The 20,446-nt window shown below is 41.2% G+C and overlaps 1 protein-coding gene across 2 annotated transcripts in view; it reads left to right on the plus strand.

The window, feature by feature from the left end:
- The window catches only part of COL14A1 (collagen type XIV alpha 1 chain), a 224,322-nt gene that overhangs the window by 190,097 nt on the left and 13,779 nt on the right, over positions 1 to 20,446 (plus strand). For both annotated transcript variants that reach the window (XM_064268015.1, XM_064268016.1), the window contains exons 43-45: positions 2,378 to 2,413; positions 3,958 to 4,024; positions 7,959 to 8,147. In XM_064268015.1, the coding sequence (XP_064124085.1) occupies positions 2,378 to 2,413; positions 3,958 to 4,024; positions 7,959 to 8,147 (292 nt within the window). The remainder of the gene's footprint in view (positions 1 to 2,377; positions 2,414 to 3,957; positions 4,025 to 7,958; positions 8,148 to 20,446) is intronic.

The raw sequence follows: 20,446 nt of genomic DNA on the forward strand, positions 1-20,446 counted from the left end.
AGTGTACTTATCCACAGATAAAAATACTCAAGTTAAAATGGATTTCAAGAAAACGGCTCATGTTAAAACCCAGTTCCAAATTACTCAAGTTAGGTTTTAGGGCTGTCTGTTTACTTGGTTAGCTTCATTTTAATCGGAAAGACATGTTTCTGCATTGGAACAGAAGATATTGACTAGCAGATCTCTTAAGCAGTGTTCTCTTTCAGGGAACAATAGGATGTACTGGGGAAGTAAAGATTCTGACGCCAGACTGATCTGGGATTCCAGCTTTGCCACTTACTTTTTGACTTATTTTGGGCAAGTCAATTATGCTTTCAACACATCACTTTCCTTATCTTTAAAAATGAAAATAATATGTCATATGTCTGTTACTAGAGTCCCTGGCTGGTACAAAGAGTTAACACACTGGGTTGGTTCGAGTCCCCCCAGAGGTGCCTCAGGAGAAAGGCCTGGTGGCCTACCTCTGAAAAATCAGCCATTGAAAACCAGCCCAGGTCTGTTCTGATGCACATGGGGTTGCCGTGAGTCAGTGTTGACTCAGGTACCTGGTCAGGCTGTGATAAAGATAAGTGAGTTAATGTGCTTAAAAACACTGCAGACAGTGCTTGGGATGTGGTCAAAACAAGGTAAGTATTAATACTATTTGTAGTGTGTTATAATACTATATTATATTAATACTATATAACACTACTAAAAAAAACCTAGTATATATAATTTTTTATTAAATGTGGAATATTTATTTTTCTTCACTGCTTTTTGTTTTTATTGTACATCTAAAGCTTGAAAGTTAGGCGTTTCCATTAAGGACTTATTTCGTGGAGACATAAGTAGCTCTTTTTCTCTAGTTGGATGTACCAGTGGACATTATGTCTCTCTAGGGACTTGGCGGTTTGTGAAGCCTTAGGAATGGGGGGAACCAGGCAGCGTTTCCTCCTGTTATACAAGAGGTCACCATGAGTCAGAGCCGAGTCAACAGCAACTAACCATAGCAACAAGAAATGAGGGAGGAAGGCCCGGCCAGTACAGTACATTTATTTCCAAAAGGAAGGGAAGGGAATACATTGTAAATCTTACTTTTGCAGAAAGTTTTTAACATGGAGTGGGATTTTTTTTTTTTTTAATGGAACCAACTATTTGGCTAATGACCTGGAAGCCCACTGCTTGAGTATAGTATGTTTTCAATATTTTTTTTCTTTCTTTTTTAATCGAGACAGTTAAAATGAAGCACAAATTGACTTGAAGTGAAATTCAATCATTCATTTATTCACTTAACACATATTTATTGAGTACCTGCCATGGACCTGGCACTGTTCTAGGAGTGGGGGATACATCAGTCCACGAGCTAGACACAGACCCTGCCTTAGGAAGCTCACATGCCAAGAGATGCTACACGTTGTGAGGATCTGCTGTCTGGGTAAAGGCTGGGACCCTTCCCTTACACACCCAGCCTTTGTGTTTTTCATCCATCTCTGTCCCTTTGAGTTTGGGTGAGAGTTTGGGAACACAGTACTGAGATTGGTTTGGGACCTGTTAAGTTTGAAGGACCAGCCAGAAACAGTCTGATGATGTGACAAATTCCATCTATAAATGTCATTCACTATCTTTTTTGTAGGAACTCTAAAAATTTTGTTCAATAAACCTATTACATTGCCTCGGAGTTGAAACAAAAATATGAAATCCTTCTGAAGGCACATGTTTTGCATTATAAGTCTGATTTCATTGCAGAAATACTGAAAACAAGTTTTTTCTGTAATTTTTAAGAAAAACCATAGTAAAGTCCTGTAAGAGCCCAAGAGTAGCTAAGCCACATAACAAAACAATAATTCAGCTGCAAATTCACGGGAATATGAGTGCCTTGTATTGACAGCAAATGAATAAAGGAGAACTGTGTGTTATCATGCTGGACAGAAAACAGTGTGATTGTGGGATTTCATAAATCTCATCTCTTATTTGAACTCTTAGCTTAGGAGGAGATCTTTTCTTTAAGAGATGTTCCTAAAAATATTGAAACAATTTATCATATCAGAGATTTATGAAATAAATTATGAAACATCAGTAGCCTAAAACATACAAGTGGCATTTAATGTAGAAAGATACAAATGACCTCATAAGTAAAAATGTGTGTTATGAAACAGTATTGTTGTGTGTTCCCAATTTTGTACCAAAAAATACTGCATCTGTACATAAAGGCTAGAGGAGTATTTAAATGGCCATTTCTGTAATAGAGTTACGAGTTTCTGTTTGTTTTATTGTTGATGTTGCATGTCTATTTTTGCTGCAGAATTATTTGGGCTAAAAAAAAATGCCTTAATAAAATCAGAAATGATACATTATCATTATGCTTACAAGTAATTTGACAATTTTTAAATGCTTGCAGGGTGCCCCTGGATTAAAGGGAGAGCGAGGAGAACGAGTAAGTATCCTCTAGCTCTGTTGACTGGTCCAAGCTGGTTGCAAATTCTTCATTACCTAAGCTTCCAAAAGGTTGACCATTTACTACCACGGTTATTCATTACTATTATATCATTCCTTCTCTCCGCTCTCTCCCCAACTCATTAGACTGCGAGCATGTTTTCAACTGGAAAAAGCCCTGTGGCTGGGAAGCCTGGGGAGTTAGTTTCTAGTTATATATCTGCTACTATCCAGCTAAATGATAGTAGCAGACTTGGACCCATTTCTGTACGGATAAAGTGGGGAGAACCAAACTCATCTAATGCCAAAGTGGACTTGATGAGGGCATTACAGGTAGTCGCCGAGTTACGACATATTCTAGTTACGAAAAACTGCACTTAACGATTGTCTTTTTTTTTTTTTTAAGTACATCCTATCATTAGTAATACGCACTACATGCAGTGTTGCAGCATATAACTTGCTGATGTTATCATTTTTAGATGCTCACTCACAGTGTTCAATTTTATGGTTTACTCTTCAGAACACTGTTGTATAGCAGGCTATGGCGTGGTCAACAATGAAGTCAGTGTTGAGAGGCATAAGGGATAGAAAGGCAATGTTCAACACTAATGACATAAGACAATTGAACTGCGCATGCACCCGACAGCTGTTACACCTCTGACTTGATTGTTAAGACACTAACACCAAGTGCATCATAGACCAGGCCTATAATGTGATCTTATTCAGTGTTCCGTACCCTAAGACGCATCAGTTGTTAATTTGAAATGAGGTATTTGACTTACGCGGTAAAGTCTTTGGAATGGACCCTCATTGTAAGTCGGGGACTACCTGTGTGTAATGAATATGAAAGGGCTTTAAAAAAAGTAAAAGCTCTGTACAAATGCCAAGTAGTAGAACAGGCTCCTGTCTTCTTTGATGGATCCAGGAAGGCAATAGTAGGCACAGAATAAAAAAAACTGGCCCTAGAACTTACATCATTTCATTTTAAGGGCCTTCTCTTTCCTTTCAGAAAGACTGCAGCTGCTAATATAATTGGTCTGTGCGCTATGGAGAAAAAGCCGTGGCTTTATGATCTGAAGACCCCGGTCTCAGCTTATCCAGTTACCTCTGTGGAACCTTAGACACGTTGTTTAATTGCTCAGTTATAAAATGGGTTTGACCTCTTTCCTCTGAGATGTTAATAGTATTAAATCAGCTGCTGCTTGAGAAAGGGCTATATTTTATAAGCTCTAAATTTTTTTTTTTTAAAGAGCTATAAATGAAGCATTAAATACATATGGGTTTGTTTCACAACTATTAAATTTTTTAGAATCTGAGACCAGGAATACTGACTGGAGCTTTTTAATTTAATAAAGGCTCTCAGTAACTCTGGTGCTCAGAAATTTCTTGGTTCTCTGCACGCACCATGGTAGTCAATCCTACCTGTTAGTAGGTGCTGAAGTGCCCGGATAGGAACGGTGGGTGGATAAGATGCACTTCCTCGCAGTCCTGGCCATCTGGCCGGGCTTGGGGCTGAGAGTCAGGAGTATGCTTTGTCTTATCCAGGGAGACCTGCAGTCTCAAGCCATGGTGAGGGCAGTGGCACGCCAGGTGTGCGAACAGCTCATCCAGAGTAAGTGCATTACAATTATGATGTTGTTTTCCATTTCCCTCCCAAATGAGCCTTTCCCATGAGCACAGTGACTAGGGAAAACTTCTCCAGAGCTTTGTCTTACTGCAAGCACATAAGCTTTACAGGTGGTCACCCCAATCCATCTACAAGATCATTAAAGACAATCCTAGACTTCTACATCGATGGTTGCTGCTGTTGGCCATTGAATTGATTCTGACCTGTAGCAACCCTTACATGACACAATAGGACTGCCCCATAGGGTTTCCTAGACTAATCTTTTGGGAGCAAAACACCAGATCTTTTCTCCTGCAGAGCCGCTGGGTGGGTTCTAAGTACCCACCTTTTGGTTGCAGCTGGGTGCTTAACCATTGCACCACCAGGGCTCCTTACATCTGTAGTACTGTGGCCAAATTCTCTGGCATTTGTCCAAGAGCTATTTTTTGCCCATAAGGATGTAAGGATGTAGCTTGGCTGCTTAGATCAAATTCCTCCCTCATCTCCCAAATGTATTAAAAAAAGAAAAAATTTCTCAATTGCTCATCACTTGAAAGCTGCCAGACAACATCACCAGAAACTGTCTCCAAAGAGATGATTCATGGTGTTGATTTCCATTAACTCTAGATATGAATTGCTATAGCCTTCTGATCCATTTCACATGTACTATCCTTTAGTTAGCCTGTGACTCTTCCTTGTATTCCTTTGGTTTTATGCCGAACCACACACATGCATACACACACTGGGACAGGCTTGATGTGATATTTGATATGACACTTGGTCTTCATGCCAAAAATTACTGAAGCACACTTTATGACATCTCTCTCATTTTTTTTTTTTTCATTTTAAACCTGAACTTTTCCGTAGGATCATTTTTCAATTACTGAATTTCCTGCCCATTTGCTTATATACACACCCATTTTGCACATTTGCTCCCTGCCCGCTCACTATAGACTTTATTTCAGTAATCTACCCAAAGGGTTTACTAGTGAGGGTCTTTCTCTTTGCCAGTAATTAATTCAGTTCCAGGAAGGTCTGAGGCCAAGTAGAGATGAAATATTTCTCTCAAACCCACCTAGCTCTGTCTGGCCTCCCTCTGTTCTTAAGCCCCCACCTCCAGGGTTAACATTACCATATCCACTTATCGTTTATTTTAACCCAGGGAAGTTTGGAAGTTAAGCCAGGGGAGGCCTGCGAGTGTCCAAGAAGGCCCTGTTGTCTGGATCTAAATTTCCATCTTCATTTCTAAAATAAAGCCAGGTGTCAGGGGACATGAGGTGAGGGTCTGCAGGAGTTAGAAGAGCTTTCGGTGAAAACAGACACCTCAGGGCAAACTGATTACAAAGCTAATATTCTTCAGACAAAGAAGTAAGGCTGCCTACATTTTAACTTCATTTCATGATATGTTGCCCAGACTAAATACCTGTGTGTGTGTGAGAGAGAAACAGGAAGAATTCACCAGGTAAACGAAACCGTTCAAACTTAATGCCCAAATAGAAACTTTAAAAACACATTATAAAAGGGAGACTGAACATCAGCCACTTTTGAGGTAGAATGCATCCAAAGCTAACCTGTATCTTGGATTATTTTGTAGGTTTCTCATTTCGATTATACCAATGTAAATAAACAGACTTCTTTAAAGTAAACCTAAGAGTTAAATTCTAATATGACTCACCACAAATATGAGGAAGATTTCACAGTCCTTGCTGTCTTTTCCACTGTAGAATAAAAATTGCATATGAATATATGATTATTAAAAAATATGCCCTAAAAATTGAGGGTCCGAAGTAGAGTATTTCCCCTAGCAATTCTCAGATTCCTGTGAATGACTTCTAGGAGGAGCCTAGACAAGAAAGCAGAAGCAAGTATGTAAAATAGAGAAGCCCTGCCCATCAGTGCAGTTGTAAGGGAGAGAAATAGAGGAGATTGTAGGTAACCTTATCACCAGTGGACCCTTGCTGGGCGCAGTGGTTAAGAGACTGGCTGCTAACCAAAAGGTCAGCAGTTTGCATCTACCAGCCACTCCTTGGAAACCCTGTGGAGCAGTTCTACCCTGTCCTACAGGATCACTATGAGTTGGAATCGATGGCAGTGGGTTTGGGTTTTTTTGATTGTTTTACTCACCAATGCCCATCCTACTCAGAGTCTTTCTGGCACCATGGCCCTCTTTCCAAACACTGCCTCAACTTTCTCTGGGCTCTTTATTTTATTCTTTTTGTTCCCGCTCAGAACTTGATTTTATCAGTTAGCGTAGAATCGCTGGAGTCCCTGGGTGGTATAAACAATTAATATGCTCGGCTGTTAATCAAAAGTTGGAGGTTCGACTCCACCCAAAAGTGCCTTGGAATAAAGGCCTGGCTATCTACTTCTGAAACATCAGTCATTGAAAACCCTATGGAGATCCCCAAAACTATTGCTCTGAGATAATCCTTAAACCTTAAACCAAAAATATTCCTGGAAGTCTTCTGAAAACCAAACAGTAGTTTGGCTTAACTAGTAAACAAATATCTGCCTTGAGCATTATGCTCTTTTAAGAACTATCTATATGGGATCAAATTGACAACAGCAACTGGTGAGGTTAGATAGGAAGTGTTGGGGGCAGTGAGTTTATGTCAGTGGAGGAGGAACTCAGAAAAGCAGGGTGAGAATCGTGGCACAACCCAAAGAATGTGATCAGTGTCAGTGAACTGTACATGTAGAAACTGTTGAACTGATGTACATTTTGCTGTGTATTTTCTCAACAACAACAATGAAATAAAACAGGCACAAAAAGAAAAAAAAGAGAGAAAACCCCCCGGAGCACTGTTCTCTGATACATACGGGACTACCATGAGGGGGGGTTGACTCAACAGCAACTGGTTTTTGTCTGTTTTTTTTAAAAATATGATGTCTAACAAGCTCAATTATTGTTATTTAGCCCACAGCCGATTAGAAGAATTAGGCTAGTAAGGGCTACAGGGAAGGCTGTGCAAGGCCAGTGTAAAGACAGCTGGAGACCTGAAAACAGCCCCCTGGTGGAGGGAGGAAGCTGCAAAAGCAGATGTGGAAATGTCTTACTCCGCCCGAACCGTGGTGGATGTGCCCCATGAAAGCCCTGGAACCGGCAGGGGATGATTCCTAGTGACAGTCACTGTCCTCTGCGTAAGGAAAGAATGCATCAGATATATTTTTAAAATAATGCCTCTAAAAATGGTTACTATTTTTTATTTAGGTTTGAACGATTGAAAGGGGATAGGTAATAGTCACCTAGAAAATTCACTTATGTGGGAAAAGGCTCATTCCCTGATGCTGGAAAAATGAGGCTTTATAGTATCAAGTACTTTATACATCTATACTTAACCCAGTGCATCTATACTTATAATTATTAAAATGCACTCTTTCAGATATAACTAAGTTAAGGGATTAGGAGAGAGAGAGCACCACATTTTTTTTTCTTTAAAATAAAGCTAGTGATAGATTCTGCAGCTGGGACCCTAGTAAAGTTTCCTGCAGAAAGGCTTGGCAGGTAAGAGATGAATTGAGACGGAGCACTTTTCTGGGGATTTGCAAGCAGAAGGGTGGAGCAGGCTTTGTGGGCTGGGAAAAAAGACAAAATAACTTGGGGGGAAATTGTGGAGAAAAAGGCAGCTGGGCCAGGGTTTAGGGGTCAAATAAATGTTGGGGGTAAAGCTGAAATTTATGACTTCTACTCAAGTGATGTTTACTGAGATGCCTGGGTGAACTGTGCAATTCCAAACACTTGAATACAATCTAGACGTTATCCAATGTAAAATGTACAGAATTGTTTAAGTTGGAAATCAACCTAGTTCAGCTGAATGTGCTTTTTCATCTTGGTAGTGTCTAACAGAATTCTTAGCAGCCTTAACAAATAATCCCGCCACCCCTCTCTTCCTTTGTGTGACCATTCGTTGAATGCTATCTTTGTGGTGTTTCGCCTCAGGTCACATGGCCAGGTTCACGACCATCCTCAACCATATTCCCAGCCAGTCCTCATCAGTCCGGACCATCCAAGGGCCTCCTGGGGAGCCTGGGAGACCGGGCTCTCCTGGAGCCCCTGGTGAACAAGGACCTCCAGGTTCACCAGGCTTCCCAGGAAATGCAGGCGTGCCCGGGACCCCAGGAGAACGAGGTAAGCTGGACCACCGTTTCACTGGAATTCCTCAGAGGTAGGTTCAGTGAAGCAGTGCATAGCAGTGATGTTTGTACAGTGGTAAATGCCTGAAATAACAGACCTAAATTAATTCTAAGGAGCCCTGGTGGTGCAATGGTTAAGTGCTTGGCTGCTAACCTAAAGGTTGGGGATTGGAACTCATGCAGCAGCTCCTTGGGAGAAAAGATCTGGCGATCTGCTCCTGTAAAGATAACAGCCTAGGAAACTCTATGGGGCAGTTCTACTCTGTCCTGTAGGCTCGTTGTGAGTCGGAATCCACTTGACGACACATAGCAACAAATTAATTCTAACCAATCTATTTTTCAGCCTTTGTTTATTTGTCCCAGAGACTGACAGAATTGAGCAATCTACGAAGTATTTATCAAGAGCCACACCTGCTTGTATGAAAGAGGCGAGTCAGGGTCCCCAGCTTACCCTATAAGAGGTCTTTGAGTGAATGAGTGGAAGGTGCCCCCCTAGATGATTGAATTAAGGAAAGGTGCTCCCTCTACTGGAAGAAGTAGAAAACGACGCCCCTCTCATAAGACCTGGCAAGCAGAGATGCGCTCCCTAGGTCTGGTGCCTTTTTTGTGCAGTGCCCAGACTGGGCAACCAACAGGCAGTGCTGGGGAGAGTAAGGAGGCACATCGACATCTGGTTCACATGCGCCTGTGTAGACTGCCAGCTCTATACTTCAAATGAAAAACTGTGCATGGCTTGTCTTCCTACAATATGAGGCAGCATTTTATGTAATAGCTTCATGGGTCAATATTTGTCTTTCCTACTGAAGAGTCTTTAAAGTAGAAATCCTGCTTAGGCTTTTCATCTACCCTCTGCAGATCTCAGCAGTATTGGGCACATATAATAATAAGACTCCTTTCCTTGAATTTCACCCAGTTTCAATAGTTGACCAAGATCTCCCACTCCAGAAACAGATGAAGGAGATGTGGGAAGTTGAGGTTTGCATATTAATCACGAAAAAAATAACGAGAGAAAGAAACAGCTATAAAAATAGCATTTTCCAGGATACAGTTTCCAGAATGCAGATTGGCAGAAAAAGAAAACGTTATCTGTCCGCTCTGTGAGCCATATTATATTGGTGAGATTTTAAAATTTGGCATGTAAAGTATGGATTAGAAAATAACATTTGACCTTCATCCTTGATGCATACCAACAGGTCATGTACATTGCTGCCTCCGAACATTTGTATGAAATGTTCTTCCCTCTTTGGAAATGCTCTTTGCCTCACCTGTCTTATATACATCTTACTCTTCCAGCTTAACTCCTGTCTCTACAATGAAGTTTTTTTTGATCATCCGAGAGCACAAATGTCTTCTCCCCCTGTACGGGGAATGCACTCACTGTCTGCCCCACCCACATGTTAGTGAACAGCTGTATTGCCCAGAGCAGGGATTGGGTCTGAAATGCTTTGCAGGAGGCTCTGTGCATAATAGGTTCTCACTAAATAGTTAACTGCTTTGATTGCAACCCAATTCTGATTTCTAAAGGTTTTACCCTGTGCCAGGGTGCTAAATTAGCAGACATAGAAACCCAAAACTAAACCCGTTGCCGTCGAGTCAGTTCCGATTCAAAGTGACCTATAGGACAGAGTAGAACTGCCCCACAGGGTTTCCAAGGAGTGACTGGTGGATTCAAACTTCTGACCTTTTGGTTAGCAGCTAAGCTCCTATCCACTGCGCCACCAGGGCTCCAAGCAGACATAGAGAAGGGTGTAATTCCCTTGCAACACACTAAAGATCTGCCAGCCAGGAAAGTGGCCACCTTTGTCAGCAGGGCACCCTATAATGGATAAACTGTGACTCAGGGGGCCCAGAGCCAGTGCTCATTCTGAGACACTTTCCGTAAGTCATAAGTTCTCTTTGTTGTTTTTGGAGGTCCTGGCCCCTTTCTTGCCAGACTGAGCCTTTCCTGCTCTGTAAGACTCCTTGAGTGATAAGACCAGAGGAGTTTGAAAACTGTAGCCCAGACAACCCTTGGAAATATGAATTTTCATGATGTGATTTCCTTACATACCTATAGATATATATCCCTAAAGGGTATAGGAGGTAAGTAAAATCCTGTATTTCACAAATACACAGAGGAGGACAGTAAGACAGGAAGCGAGAAATGCCCTTCGAGCACTTGCAAAGGTGATTCCAGTGACTCACCGATTGAGGGGTGTGTCTTTGGGTTTATTGTTTTTGTTGTTAGATGCCATCAAGTTGATTCCAACTTTATGATGGAGTAGAATTGTCTCATAAAGTCTTCTAGGCTGTGAGCTTTATAGGAGCAGATCTCCAGGTCTTTCTCCTATGGAGCCTCTGGGTGGGTTCCGATCATCAGCTTTTGGGTTAGCAACTGACAGTGTTTAGCTGTTGCGCCACCAGGGCTCCTTTTGGGTATACTAGAATCAGGTTTATTGTACAGGACCCAGGAAGGGCTAACGTTCCTCTCTTATTCCTTGAACTGTGACCATTGAGTGCTGGCTTCTCTGACCTTAACCCTTCTTGAACCATGGCCTTGTGTGATTCCAACTATGTCTCCTTGCTAAGAGATCCATTTCTAATTCTGACCTCTGTATATCAGTCCTAGATGATTAATCTGTTTACTTCCTTACTCCATTTATTTAAACTTTCATTGTCCACACTGGTATCTTGACCATATATTAACCCAGTCAGCTTCAAGTTTGCTTGTCGATCGTTCACAAAGTTAAGTTTCTTTTATTTACTTAAAAAGAACTAGAAAATGTACCTGATTTCAGTCTTCAGGCAATTCTTTCAGTTTCTATGATTCTTCTGAAATTATTGGGTCAGAGAAACTATCCAGTGATTTTTATGTTTAGGTTGTATACCCATAACAGCTGGAATTCATATCTGGTTTGTTTTGTATAATAAATCAACAAATATTTATTGAATTCAGGGTTTATGCAAGACTTTTGGCTTGACAGTGTGTGAGATAATACTATTCTTTTTGGCTTTCACTTATTACGCACCAAATACATCTGCCAATTATTCTGCTCAGTCCTGTACACACGCTCTCATTTGGGTAAAATGGAAGATGTGGTTCGGATAAGGAAGGGATAGGCAAACCTTACCGAATGTATAAGAAGGCAGCTGCTAAATTCTAATGGAGTTATGTAGAAAATAAATGCTGTTGGAATTTAGAGGAAGATAAAAAAAAAAAAAAAAGTTTTTTTTTTTTTTTTTTATCATTGTGCCTTTTGATAAGGAAGGGTGCTAACATTTATTAAGGAACCAACCTGTTGACCCATTGCTGTCGAGTTGATCCTGACTCATAGCGACCCTATAGGACAGAGTAGAACTGCCTCATAGGGTTTCTAGGGAGCACCTGGTGGAGTCCAGCTGCGAACATTTTGGTTAGCAGTCGAACTCTTAACCACTACACCAGCAGGGTTTCCTATTAAGCAACTAGTATGTATAAAGTCTGAGGCATGGGTGTTTCAGTGGTAGAACTTTAACCTTCTATGCTGGAGACCCGGATTTGAATTCTGGCCAACACACCTCATAGGCAACCACTGTCAGTCTATCGTTGGAGGCTTGCATGTTGCTATGATGCTGAACGGGTTTCGCCTGAGCTTCCAGACCAAGGTGGGCTAGGAAAAAAGACCTGGTGGCAGTCTACTTCCAAAAATCAGCCAGTGAAACCCTATGGCTCACACTACTCCTATCCCCAACTGTGATCATGGGGATGGTGCAGGACCAGGCAGTGTTGCATTCCGTGGTGTGTGGCATCTCCATGAATTGGGGACCAACTCCACGATACCTGACAACAACAAAATGTAAAGAAAGACAACATTTAAGAATCAATTTTTAACAACATGATTCATGTATATAATTGGTCTTATTAAATCATACATGTGAAAAAAGTTGAATTGATAAGTATGTTTTTTATATTTTTTACAATAAAAAAAAACTCAGAAAAAAATAATCATATATTTTTTTTAGTCCTGAGGTACTTTGGTTAACCTGGAAAAGAAGGACTTTGTTTCAGAAAGTGAGAAAAGGAGGAGGGAGAAGGGTGGGGAGATGAAAAACAACTGAAGACCTCCAAGCATACACAAGTCGAGAAGGGATCAGCCTTGCTTTGATCACAAGTAAATGACACCTCCTTCCAGAGACTCAGACATGGCAGCCAGGGCAGGGGAGTGCGATGCTTACGGGGAGGCTGAACCTGGGTCCCTAACACTCATGCTAAACTGTGAATCAACAGGGCTGAGAAGTTTAGAGAGAAAATTGAGTTCCAGAATGACTCAGAGCTGGGAGGGAGAAGTAGCTTCTTGTGTTTAATATTCCTGTGGTTGAAAAGAGCTGTTGGAGCTGAAGATAAATTTGGCAGAAAACTTGGGTCCCAAATTCAGAATAAAAGCAAAGCCAGGAACCCTTAACGGTAATGATCGTTTCTGTGAAATTTGAATGCACTTTGTATTCTGGGTTATTCCTGGAAAAATTATCTTGTTAATTTTTTTTAAATCAACTTGATTAAAAAAGTGCCAGTCGAGCCTTCAGTGTAATTAGCTGGCTGGCAGTAAAACATTGGCAAGTCCTCCACGTCGTTTTGTATTATAGTTGACATTCAAACGCCTGAGACATGGTCTTTCTTTTTATTGCTTTTAAAAATCTGCTTCTTCCTCCTCTTGTTCCCCATTGCCCACCTCTTGTCTCCTGAAGAATGGACTCCAGACAAATAAAATTTTCTCTTTTCTTACCCGGTAGTTACCTGTTTTTTTTTTTTTTTTTTCAGTAGTTACCTGGTAGAGTCCAGTTTGAATACCCTTTAGTACAAGACTTTTCTCTGAAGATTTGATGGATTGTGTTTTTCTAATGTGTGGTCCCTTTAAGGCATTGGCAATGAATGCTTTTTCTTTTTTCCTTTTTGAATCATCTTTTTTTTTTTTTTCTATTACAAAGTGACTATGTTGATCATGGCTGGAAAGAAAATCTGTATGTTTAGTGATCTATTGGTGAAATTACCATAGAACAACACACATATTTCATCTTAGTTTTTGTGGGTCAGGAGCTTTGGAGATGGGTTAGCTCAGAATCTCTCAAGAGTTGCAGTCAAGATGGTATCTAGGGCTTCAGTCATCTGAAAGCTTGTCTGGTGCTGAAGGATTTCCTTCCAAGCTCATTCATGTGGCTCTTGGTAGGCATTTCAGTTCTTCACTGGCCGTTGGCAAGAGGTCTCAGTTCCTCATCCTGTGAACCTTTCCGAAGGGGTGCTTGAGTGTTCTTACAAAGTGGCTGCTGCTGTCCTCAGAGCAAGGGCACCCAGAGAGAGAGCACAGAGGAGGCCACAATACTTTTGTTTACCTGGTCCCAGAAGTCACCAACTTTCACTTTCACTATATTCTGTTTGTTAGAAGTGAGGCATTAAGCCCACTCTCCACCCAAGTAGAGGGGAATTAGGATCTACATTTTGGAGAGAGGAGTATCGAAGAATTTGTGAACATATTTTTAAACCATCACACTCCTCTAAATTAAACCAAAGCCTTCCGGCCTCACAATGAAATAGGTGAAGTTTTCATACCCAAGAATAATTTCCAAGCAGCATGACTTCTTTTGTTGTTGTTAGGTGCCGTTGAGTCGGTCCCTACTCATAGCGACCCTATGTACAACAGAACGAAACACTGTCCAGTCCTGTGCCATCCCCACAGTTGTTCCTATACTTGAGCCCATTGCTGCAGCCAATGTGTCAGTCCATCTTGTTGAGGGTCTTCCTCTTTTTCACTGACCCTCTATTTTACCAAGTATGATGTCCTTCTCTAGGGACTGGTCCCTCCTGATAACATGTTCAAAGTACGTGAGACAAAATCTGGCCATCCTAACTTCCAAGAAGTGTTCTGGCAGTATTTCTTCCAAAACAGACTTGTTTGTTCTTATGGAAATATAAGATGTAGATTTAAGCACCTCAAAAGAGTAACATCTATTGGGAAAGAGTTTTTGTAGAGTACTCACATTTTTTTTTAACATCTTTTATCTTCCTGCTGTCAAATTAATTGTAATCAGAATAAGATCATTTTCCAAACAAGACAATGAATGATAAAAAAAAAAATTGACAAATTAAAATTACAATTGAATCATGTCCTCTTTCCTTCTAAAGAGTAGAATATGACTTTATTAGAATAACAAAAATATGTAACTAGTGTTTTATCTTTTCTTTGCCACAGAAGCTAATTGTTCCTGAAGCTTAAAACTTTTTGAAAACCTTAAATTGGAGAGTCTATGTAGTAGATCTTTGCATTAGATTTAAGTCCAGTGTTCAGAGTAATGGGTCCCTAGGTGGTGCAAAAGGTTTGCACTCAAGTACCTGAAGGTTGGAGGTCAAATCCACCCAGTGGTACTATGGAAGAAAGACCTGGAGGTTTTCTTCCATAAAGATTTTTAAAAAACAAAAAACCCATTGCAGCCAAGGCCATTCAGACTCACAGCGACCCTGTGGGACAGAGTAGAACTGCCCCAAGGCTGTAAATCTTTACGGAAGCAGACGGCTACATCTTTCTCCTGCGGAGTGGCTGGTAGGTTTGAACTGCTGACCTTTTGGTTAGCAGCCAGGCACTTTAACCACTGTGATACCAGGGCTCCTCCAAAAAGATTACTGCCAAGAAAACCTGATGGAACAGTTCTACCCTGTAACATTCAGGGTCACCTCAGCAAATGGGATTGTCTTGATAGCAGTGGGTTTGGGTCTTGTTTTTGGTTTTAGAGTGACGAATATTGTGCTGATGATATTATTCAAGGTGAGGGCCATCTCAGTAAGATACTTTTGTGTAGTCCCAATTTATTTTCCTTAACTAGCTCTGCTTTCAGTCTGTAACCTTCGCTCTAGCCAGACTGAACTACTCTCGCTCTTAGTATCAGTCAGCTTTTGCTCCGTAACAAACAACCTCAAAAATCCCAGTAGCATACATGAGTAAGCATGTATCTCTCATCACATATCTGTGGGAGGCTGGAGCAGGTCTGCTCTGCTCTGCTCTGCTGGGGCCCTGGCTAGAGGGGCAGCAGCTACGTAGAGTATGTTCTTCTCATGGCAATGGCAGGAGAACAAGAGGGCAACCCAAACACAGAAGCACATTCCAGGCACCTGTTCATGCCATTTCTGTTAACATCCTACTGAGCAAAGCAAGTCACATGGCCAAGTCCAAATCCAAGGGGCAGGAAAATGGTTGAGACAGTGTGTGCATAATTCTGTTATAGAGTTGTACAGAACCACGGATTCAGACTACCATATTCTTCCTACACACCTTATCCTTTCACAATGGTGAACTGCTGAGAGCAGTTTGTGCCCTGCTCTCATACCCTTGTGTGGATTTGCTCTTCCCACTTTTCAGAACCCTCTTTCTTCCTCTGGCTCATTCAAACTCAAACTTATCTCAGTAGTCACCTCTCCAGACCACCCCTTCTTCATCATGGTTTGTCGTTTGGTCAATGGCTTTGTTTCTACCCTGCTGCATTCCAAAGAGGCACTTGAATTGAGTCTAGACTAATATGTCCCTGGTTTGTGCTCCCTTAGCCCCAAGCACACGTCTCCATCACAGCATTTCCCCATTATAATTGTCGATGTACTTTTCTGTCTTTTCAACTGGCCTGTGAGCTCCCTTTACCTCTGCATCCCCTACACAGAACCTGAATGCGTACGTGATAAATGAATAGGTGGCTGATATCTATCTACCTCATTGGCACATACCATTTAGTACCAGGTAGAATACACTTTCTTGATTTGACCTTTCATGATTTCACTTCTGTTAATCTTATCTCACCAAAGAAACTGTAGTCTCCCCAAAGACCACATTTGATGCATATTTTCTTTTTATTCCTCATAATATCTGAACTATGACAGTTATTTCATGAATCATTTATGGTGTTGATTACCTCCTGGCTAGCGTTTTGGCTGCCATTCCTCATTTACCCTAGAGCCATAATAAAAGCAGAAGCCGGTGTGGTTAATACAGTGCAACAACCCTGCCTGCCTGCTGCTGAGACCTCCTGTTAATAGCCAATTACTGCCAAGATAACAATATCAGCATTTTTCTTTCAAGTCATTATCATATAAAGTTTGCCAGAATATTACAGTGAGATTTTTCAGTAGTTTTGGTTATGCTGAATAGGATTTTATAATGTGTGTGTATATTTATATACACAAGCACACACATATATGTACACCACTTACATATACGCATAAATGTATGAAACCCCCCTTTGTTTTTGAAAGTAGGAATGTGATTTGCCATTTCCTGAATTTCTAAGCCTTGAACAAAAACATGTGAAATGGAAATATATCAGGTACTAGTTCATGCAATACAACTAAAGCTGTTTATATTAACTATGATAAATGACATTCAATGAATTTTGTGACATGGCTTTTAAGGCAACAACTTTTAAATATAAATGTACTTTTATAGCTGGTGAAAACATAAATAGAAAAGATATATTCATTAACTTTTTCCATTTTCATTGGAAATGTAACTTTGGCAGTACTATGTAAACAGAGCAAAGTAATTTGACTTTTCTGAATTTCTTTACTAGTTTGGAAAAACATAATGAGCCCAAAGATAAATATAATATGTATTTATCTTTTTTTTTTTTTAATTTCTAGAACCTCACTTTTTTTTGCTTCATCACGTACTATTGAAAATATCTTGGGAATTCATTAATAAAGTATATCCTCATTTCAAAAATAAACACTGAGGTTGAAAGTCATTTTCATTGCTGGAGAGTTGGTCATTATTTCAAAGGACAGTGGGCATTTATTCTGATAGCCCATACCCAAGCTATCAGCAATTGTCAAAGTCTCTAAATATCAGCTCTATGTTTCCCAAGTCCCCATTTTTCTGATTTTATTTCTCTGTGTATTTTTTTTTTTATTGTACTTTAGGTGAGGGTTTACAGAGCAAATTAGTTTCTCATTAAACAATTAATACACATGTTGTTTTGTGACATTGGTTGTTGTCTTAGTTATCTAGTGCTGCTATAACAGAAATACCACAAGTGGATGATGTTAACAAAGAGAAGTTTGTTCTCTCACAGTCCAGTAGGCTAGACATCTGAATTCAGGGCATCAGCTCCAGGGGAAGGTGTTCTGTCTCTGTCAGCTCTGAAGGAAGGTCCTTGTGATCAGCATTTCCTTGGTCTGGGAGCATCTCAGCAAAGGAACCTCAGATCCAAAGGACGAGCTCTGCTCCCGGCACTGCTTTCTTGGTTGCATGAGGTCCCCATGTCTCTCTGCTTCCTTCTCTCTTTTATATCTCAAAAGAAATTGGCTTAAGACACTATCTAATCTTGTAGATCTCATCAGTATAACTGCCACTAATCCATCGCATTACATCCTAGTGATAGGATTTAAAAAACAGGAAAATCACATCCTGACGAAATGGTAGACAATCACACAACACTGGGAATTGTGACCTAGCCAAGTTGACAGATATTTTTGGGGGACATAATTCAATCCATGATAGTTGCCAACCCCACAACATGTCAACACTCTCCTCTTCTTGACCTTGGGTTCCCTGTTACCAGCTTTCCTGTCCCCTCCTGCCTTCTTGTCCTTGCCCCTGAGCTGGTGTGCCAATTTAGTCTCATTTTGTTTTATGGAACTGTCTAATCTTTGGCTGAAGGTTGAATCCCAGGAGTGACTTCAGTACTGAGCTAAGAGGGTGTTCCAGGGGCTATACTCTCAGGGTTTCTCCAGTTTCTGTCAGACCAGTAAGTCTGGTCTTTTTTTTTCTGAGTCAGAATTTTGCTCCACATTTTTCTTCAGCTCTGTCCAGGACCCTCTATTGTGATCCCTCTCAGAGCAGTCAGTGGTAGCCAGTCACCATCTAGTTGTGCTGGACTCAGCCTGGTAGAGGCTGTGGTAGTTGTGGTCCGTTAGTCCATTGGGCTAACTTTTCCCTTGTGGCTTTGGTTTTCTTCATTCTCCCTTGCTCCAGACGTCGTGGGACAAGTGAAGTATCTTAGCTGACTGCTCACAAGCTCTTAAGACCCCAGATACTCCTCACCAAAGCAGGATGTAGAACATTTTCTTTATAAACTATGTTATGCCAATTGAGCTGGATGTCCTCCAAGACCATGGTCCCCACATCCCACCACCCAGTAATTCGGTCTCTTTTGGAGAAAATGTATTTATCTTAATAGTGGATTCTTCTTGTTTATTAGAAGGAGCTGTTGGTCCTAGCACACTTTGTTTTAAACTCTGTAAACCCTGGCCTTTTCCCAATGCCCTGACACAGCTCTTTTCTCTTCCAAGACTGAAGAGTATCATACCATTTTCCAGTTCTGCAAGGAATGGAGACCCAGCTCTAATTTAAATATCATCACCTGTTCAGATACTCAAGTAAAAGATGAACCTGAAATGTTCATTTTTAAGCCATAAAGGTTGGCTTCTTTTTCTGCTGATTTTGAATGATTTATAATTTTCCTAATAGTGCTAAAAACAATACAATGACATTTAAGGAAAAGCAATAAAAATTTTGGAGCTGAAAGTGATAGATTGGCATTTGGCCTGACATTCTTATGCACCTGACATTCTTATGTATCAAAATGTCAGTGGCAAAACTGAGTGGACAAAAAATGAGGATTCCTGGTGCCTGACTGAATATCCTTTCCCTTCTGCCAGTGACATGCAGGTGTGCACAGAACCTGCAAAGAACTACAGTACATTGGTGTGCATTGATGCGTTGTCTGCCTTATCTTCTTTTTTCCTCTCTCGTCCCTTCTTAACTGCCATTCTCCCTTCCTCACCTCCTTCCTACCTGCTTCACTTCCTTCCTCCCTTTTACTGCCCAAATTTAAGGTATCACATTTAGATGTCAGTAGTCAAATGACCACAGAGCCCCCTGCCTATATTGCCTTATCTCTAGTTAACTGATAGAAAACCTGAAGTTCACAATATCCTGTTATCTTGATCTTGTTCTGATCATGGCTTCCTTTGACCACTAGAGAACCTGAATTGATTCAGCACATTTTCCTCTGGCTTCTCTATGTGCCTAGCACAGTGCTTATTGGTGGGTATCTTAGGTTGGGTTCTCTAGAAAAGCAAAACCAGTGAAGTGTGTGTATATGGACAGAGATTTATCTCAAGCAAGTGGCTCATGCAGTTGTACAGGCTGGCAAGTCCCAAGTCTTTGGGTTAGGCATCGCGCTGGAGGCTTCTCCTGACTCACATAACTGCAGGGGCTGATGGAATTCAAGATCAGTAGGTCAGATGGCAGGCCACTGGCTCAAGTCCCAAGAACTGGAGGTCAGATGATGATAAGTCAGATGCAAGACCAGAGCAAGCTTTCCAGAACGCCCATAAATATGTTGGATGCAGGCCCCGCCCCCAAGGAAACTCCCCTTATAACTGATTGGCAGATCATATCAGATCACATAATGTAGGATAACTACATTATTACATAACCGCCAAACTACTGAGAATCATGGCCCAGCCAAGTTGACACACAACCTTACCCATCACAGTAGGGTTGACATTGCAGGACTCCAGCCTGCCTTTGTTAATTGTATTGCTTTGTGGCACCCAGCAGGGGCAGATCCAGGCTTTGTGGGGCCTGAAGCTTAAATAATTTGGGTTCCTTCTTTAAGAAAAAGAGTTTCAAACACAAGATTAGGAATAGGATGTTGAAAGGAGTTCATACAAGTGAAGGGCCAGACCCAAACTCCTTAGTCTGGCACACAAAGCTTGTCATGACTTAGCCAAGACTAGCCTCATATTCTACCTCTCCCCAACCTACAGTTTTCCAAAGCCATACCAAACCATTTCTAGTCCTTTAGGCATACCCTGGAGTGGTGGCACAGTGGTTAAGAGCTTGGCTGCTAACCGAAAGGTTGTCTGTTTAAGTCCACCAGCTGCTCTTTGAAAACTCTATGGGGCAGTTCTACTCTGTCCTATAGGGTCGCTATGAGTCGAAATCGACTCTACAGCAGCAAGTTCAATGAACATGCCCTTAGGAGCCCTGCTGGCTCAATGATTAAGCGCTTGGCTGCTAAATAAAAAGTTGGTGGTTCAAACCTACCCGGTGGCTCTACAGGAGAAAGCCTGGCGATCTACTCCCATAAAGATTGCAGCCTGCTGTGTCACGTGGGGACAGCTGTGAGTTGAAATCAACTCAATGGCACCTAACAACACAGACATGCCCTGTTTTGTCTCCCCTCAAGCCTTGCAACATACTTGCCTTTGCCCACAATGTCCATCTGTGCCTTATTTGTGTGGCTAATGCCTGCTCTTCAGATACCAGCTGTGCTAGAAAGCATTCTGTGACTGAC

This window comes from Loxodonta africana, chromosome 14, assembly GCF_030014295.1.
Source record: "Loxodonta africana isolate mLoxAfr1 chromosome 14, mLoxAfr1.hap2, whole genome shotgun sequence".
NCBI lineage: Eukaryota > Metazoa > Chordata > Mammalia > Proboscidea > Elephantidae > Loxodonta > Loxodonta africana.